At 52.9% G+C, this 6000-nt stretch overlaps 2 protein-coding genes across 2 annotated transcripts; one reads left to right on the forward strand and one right to left on the reverse strand.

Moving 5' to 3' along the window:
* Positions 1-1742: 1742 nt before the first annotated feature.
* Positions 1743-3508, forward strand: TRIREDRAFT_110491 (fructose-2,6-bisphosphatase; the record flags this gene model as incomplete). The annotated part of the gene is made up of 4 exons (XM_006967968.1): positions 1743-1851; positions 2106-2695; positions 2770-2883; positions 2990-3508. 4 exons carry the CDS (start codon positions 1743-1745, stop codon positions 3506-3508), a joined length of 1332 nt encoding a protein of 443 aa, XP_006968030.1.
* A 687-nt stretch (positions 3509-4195) lies between these two features.
* TRIREDRAFT_110493 (uncharacterized protein) lies at positions 4196-4541 on the reverse strand (the record flags this gene model as incomplete). Its single annotated transcript, XM_006968032.1, has 2 exons — positions 4196-4391; positions 4450-4541. The coding sequence occupies 2 exons, from the start codon at positions 4539-4541 to the stop codon at positions 4196-4198; spliced, it is 288 nt and encodes a 95-aa protein (XP_006968094.1).
* Between the last annotated feature and the right edge of the window lie 1459 nt (positions 4542-6000).

Genomic DNA, 6000 nt, shown 5'->3' on the forward strand with positions numbered 1-6000 from the left:
GCACAGGCTCAGGCTCAGGCTCAGGCACATGCACATGCACGCACTGGGGCCGGCTTTTCCAGGCACAGGCGACAGGCGACGGGCGACGAGGCTTGCACCAGACAGGCCATGCATCCATTCACCACAATGCGGGGTGGCCACCAGCAGCAGCTCCCCGGAAGCAGATTCGTGATCGGGCAAGGCAGGAAAACAAGAACGTGAGACAGGGGACATTCTATTCGTCTTCTTTTGCCCCTGTTCTTGTGCTTTTTCCTTTTTTTTTTCCTCTTCTTATCATTCTCATTCCTTCCCTCCTTCCTTTGTCGCTGCTTGGACGCCCGGTGCTGCTCGTGCTTGCTCTTGCCGAAACTGGCTGTCGTCACTTGCCTTTCGGTCGCCTGTCCGCGTGCCTCAGCTCCTTCCCCTCCGGCTGCTGCAGTGGCATTGCTTTATCATCATTTACTGCTGCCACCACCTCGACGCACACCTGCAAGCTCCCGGCTCTTCCTTCCTGTTTATGGATGCAGAAGGTCTAGGCTCGGTTGTCTCTTTCTCTGCTTGACAGGAACTAGGTACCAGCTAGTGCCTGACCTGCCCACTGCCTGTCTGGGCATCTGCCTGCCTCAATATCCCGTCTTCAGCGGATACAAGGCATTTTGATATCAAATCCGAGCAGGAGAGCTACCTTCCTACTCAACGGAAGGTGCACCTACCTCGATTTGATAAGGTACCTTACAATAAGACGGCTGCGGCTGTACAGGCGGTGCCTTCCAGTTTGACAATCTGGGGGTGTCTGACCTTCATTCACCTTTGTATCTGCCGGTCACGCGTCGCCACAACCACCAACAGCCGGTACTCACCGGTACTAGGCCGTACTTCTGGGGCCCGACATCCTGCGCGCTCCTCTTTTTTCCATCACCATCTCGATTTTTCCATCTTTTCTCCACGATCGCCTTCCCGCGTCACTCCGCAAGTCTCCATCAGCAGATTCCAGGATTTTTCACCCGTCTTCACCCTCATCCATCATCCACTTCGGTCCGCAAACCCATCTGCAGAGTTTTATCCAACCTGACTCTTCTGCCCCCCAATCACAGTCGCCCGCCCTCCACGATATCCTGCTGCGGTGCTACCCGCCGTGCAGCAATTATTCCCGCCCTGCTGCTTGCCTGCAGGCTTGCCTCGGCTGTTGGCTTTTTTTTCTCTCCCTATTTTTACAGCATCGAATCGACCGCTGAGGCTTAGTGCCCACCAGCCACTAAGGCGGCCTGACGTCGATTGAACCTGTTTGAATCTGGACCCTTTTGAGCTGCCTCGCGCCCACACCCTCACGCGCTCAAAGGTCTCGAATCAACGCCCATTCACGCTTCGATTCGTTGCCCGGCTGCTCGTCACGCTCTGGATCGCTTAGCCGTTCTCTCCTCTGCGCATTGAGCCTGCTCTGGCCTTCTTCAGCCACTCTCACGCAACCTGCGCCTGACATCCCCCTGCGCCGCTCGGCTCTCTCCCCCGGCTTTTTCAAGCAGCTCAACTCATCTTTGCCTTCTGGCCCAGGAGGGACAACGAGGGCCGCACGAATCTCTGCCGTTGTTACTTGTCGTTCCTGTCACTGCCGCTGCTGCCTGCGTCTCCTCAACTCCTGCTGCGCCCTCATATGTATCAGTCGCCTCGCCGGATGCCTCTGCTATCACACCCGAAACACCGTATCAGCATATTTGATTTGAGCAAACAGCCGCCGCAGCATCGCTGGCTTGTTCGTCTTGACAATGCCGTCAAAAACTAACAATGGTGTGGGGATCCAGGTCGAGGACACAAAGATATGTGTTGTCATGGTCGGTCTCCCGGCCCGCGGGAAGAGCTACATTGCCCAGCTAGGTATGTATACTCGACGGAAGAGGCCTCTTTTTCTTTGCATGGATTCACTGGTGTCGACATGTTCCTTTTTTTTCCCAGCACTCATCCGCCCATACATATTTCACAAGCTTATGATATCCTTGACCACTTCTTCCCCTCCCCTAGCGTTGTCCCAAGAAGTGCCCAGTTCCCTCCACGTTGTCACGCCACTTCAAGTTCAACTGGTCTGAACCTCGACTGACATCTGTGTTTCATCTGCCTGTTCGGATATGCAGCACAAAGATACCTACAATGGCTGTCAATTCCAGCAGCGACCTTCAATGTCGGCAACTATCGGCGCCATGACGCTCCACAGCCGACCGCTGACTTCTTTGACTTTAACAATCCCGAGGGTGAGCGGAAGCGCCGTGCGGCCGCCGAAGCCGCCGTTGCTGACATGCTCGCGTGGTTCCGCACCGGCGGTGTTGTCGGCATCCTCGACGCGACCAACTCCACCAAGGAGCGCCGCAAATGGGTTATGGACACGTGCGCCGCTCATGGCATCGAGGTGCTCTTTGTCGAGAGCAAATGCGACGATGAAGAGGTCATCATGGCCAACATCCGGGACGTCAAACTAACAAGCCCCGACTATCGCGGCCAGGATCCCGAGGCCGCGGCCCAAGACTTTCGCAACCGCATCAGCCACTACGAAAAGGTGTACAAAACCATCAATGGCGACAACGACGAGGATCATTACACCTACCTCAAGTTGATGAATGTCGGCAAGCAAGTCATCATCAACCGCATCCAGGACTATCTTCAAAGCCGCATCGTCTACTATCTCATGAATTTACACGTCCGGCCCAGGTCCGTCTGGCTATCAAGGGTAAGCAACCATCTGAAATCATACTACAAGAGCATCTTGCCCTTTTGCATTGTGCTGATACCCAACTTTGATAGCACGGTGAATCTTTGTACAATTTGAGCGGACGAATCGGTGGCGACACGCTGCTGTCTCCCCGAGGCGAGATGTATGCCAGAAAGCTGCCGGAGCTTGTGCGAGAGTCCGTTGGGGTAAGTCTAAGCCCCCCTTCTGTCATGGTCGACGTCTTGCAATTCGGAACTCTTCTGTATCCTCGGGAAAATTTCGTGCGTAGGACAGGTGCTGACCTTGGTGTAGGATGACCGTCCCCTGACAGTGTGGACCTCGACGTTGAAACGCACCATTGCCACAGCCCGATTCCTCCCGCCACACTACAACCAGCTGCAGTGGAAAGCACTAGATGAGTTGGACTCGGGCGTGTGCGACGGCCTGACATACCAGGAGATCAAGGATCGTTACCCCGAAGACTTTGCGGCCCGCGATGAGGACAAGTACAACTACCGTTACCGCGGTGGTGAGTCCTACCGCGACGTGGTGATCCGCCTGGAGCCCATCATTATGGAACTGGAACGTAGCGAGGACATTCTCATTGTGACGCACCAGGCGGTCCTACGCTGCATCTATGCGTACTTTATGAAGAAAGACCAGGCTAAGAGTCCCTGGATGAACGTGCCGCTTCACACGTTGATCAAGCTCACGCCCAGGGCCTACGGCACCGAGGAGGTTCGATACGAGGCTCACATTCCTGCTGTGAGCACCTGGCGAGGAAAGGGAAGCACGGCTAAGCACGAGAATCCCACTCCGGAGAGCCTCTGAGCAGTCGCGAGATGAGAGCGGGGGAGAAACAAAAGGAACAAGACGAGATGTTGGAAGCATTTACGTTGATCAACGGAGAGTTTACGGAGTTTGGGCACCAAGGGTCAGATTGCCGACCAACGGCACAAAAGGGCTAGCTATTACTACTACTACTACTACCTTACCTTGTTTATGCATGTCTTGCTGCGGTTTTTGGTTTCACATGGTGTACATTGTACACACAAAATGCATCATTAGCAAACGATGGGTGTGAGTCCGAGATGCTCACTTGACTGAATGAAAGAGTTATCCATCTCTGACACCTATATACGGTCATCTATGTGGAACACTCGCCATCTATTGTGTGTACAGGACTTCAATCACGGCAGTGTTTTTGCGCGTGTTTGCATACGTGAATCACCGTCAACCTCTCCCCGAGGTCGGTCAAACGATGATGGTGGCAGCATCACTGTCAAGGATTGTTTGTCCAGCAGAGGTCAATCAATGGGCATTAGGCACCATTTAATGACTTGCTCTCCTCGCAGACATCAGGCTTTCAAAGCTAATGATAGCTTTTGCGACTTCGTTCCCCAATTTTTGCAGCCTGGACGCCTCGACCTTGGGTATGCAGTATTACCACGTCTATCAGCAGCCGACTGTGATGGCATTTCCATCGCCGCAGGTCTTGACCATACAATATCCTCAACTTCAATATGTCCAGCCCGTCATGCCACTGACGATGGTGGTTTCTCCTCCGCCGATATTTGTTGTGTCCACGGCTTCTCCTACACAGCCGTCGTGGGCTGCACCGGTTTCAACTCCGGGGGCGCCGGCGGGACAGTCTTCGCCGTCTTCATCGTCCTCGCCATCGTCCTCGTCATCGTCCTCGTCATCGGGTGGAGGGCTCAAGATGCGAATTGTCTTTTACGGGCATGCAGACAAGTATGCTCTCACGGACGCACATTGGAGTCGAGATGACCTCCCCAGCAGAGATGCCTTTCTCGGTGCGCTGGCGAAATACGCAACATCGCATCATAAGATTGCGATTCGGCATGCTGGCGGGAGGATCGATCCCGCGAAAGTGAAGGTGTATGTCATGCCGGGGGGGAGTCTTGCCAAGGAGGAGGGTGGCGGGCTGTGTGGGTTGAAGGTTGAGAGAGGAGGGGTGGAGGGATTGGTGACGACGGGGGACGTTGTGCGGGTTTTGGATGGGGTGGGTGTTGATGAGGGGGTTTGGAAGGGGGAGGTTGAGAGGTTGGTTGGGGGGGAGGGAGGGGGGGATGTTGTTGTTGGGGTTTGGATGGGTGGTGATGGTGCTGCGGCTTGAGAGGGGGCTTTGGTGGTTTTTGAGTTGATGAGGTGTGTTTTGTTCTTGGACTTTTGTTGCTCGCGTCCTCTTTCCTCTTCAGCTTCCCCTTTATCCTTCCCACTTCTTTCTCTATCTCCAACCCCTTCCTTTACTCCCTTCTTACACCCCTCCTGCCTTTCTTTTTTTCCCTAATCCCTCATCTTTCCTTCCTCCTCTCTCTTACTTCCCCCTCTTAATCTCCTCTCTTTCTTATTTATCTTTTCTTTAACCTCCCGAATCCCCAATAACCTCTTCTCCTCTCTTGCTTTCTTGCCTTTCCTCTTTTTATTTCTCTATTTTTATCTCTCTTCCATCTCACTCCTCTCCTCCATCCCCTCCTCTCCTCTTTTCTTCTCTCTCTTTTTTATAACTACATTCATCCTTATTCCCCCTCTTTTCCTCTTTCCCCACCTCCCTCTGCTTCTCCCCTCCCATACTTCCCCATTTCCTCCGACACTTCTCTCACTTCTTCTCTTCCTCTCTCTTCCCACACATCTACTCCTTCTACTCTCCTCTTTCCTCTCTTCATATCTCTCTCACCCTTATTCTTCTTCCCTCTTCCTCTCACCCCCCGCTCAACTCACTCCCCACACCCCCCATACCAACCTATCAAAACTCATCTCTCTCCCCCCCCCTTCCTACCTCATCTCATTATCTCTAATTTTCTCCTGCCTTGTCCTAAACCCATTCACTCTTCACTCTCTACCCACCTCTACTCACTTTTTCTATTTTTTCACATCACACTCTTCTTATTATTTTGTATATACATTTCCTCTCTTTTCCATCCTATCATTTCCAAACCCCTTACCAATCTCCATCTCTTCCCTCTCTCACTCCTTCCTCTCCCTACCACTTTCTTCTTCCCTTTTAATCCTTCCTCTCTTTCTCTCCTTCACCCCTATACTCTTATTCCTTCTCCTACTCCCTCATCACTTCCATTCTATCCCTTATTCCTCCCACTACTTTTGCCTCCATCCTCTTATCTCCTCTTCCTTCCTCGCTCTTTTCTTCCCTTTCTTTCCGTCTACTCTCCACGTTCTTCCCTCCTTCTCTCTTTTTCTCTTTTCCACCCTTCCTCCCCGCTCTCTCCTTGCACTTTCCTCCCCCGCTCCTTTACCCCTCTCTTTCTCCTCCCTCTCCTACTCTTACATCACTCTCATCTTTG

Source organism: Trichoderma reesei (genome assembly GCF_000167675.1).
Source record: "Trichoderma reesei QM6a unplaced genomic scaffold TRIREscaffold_20, whole genome shotgun sequence".
Classification (NCBI taxonomy): Eukaryota; Fungi; Ascomycota; class Sordariomycetes; order Hypocreales; family Hypocreaceae; genus Trichoderma; species Trichoderma reesei.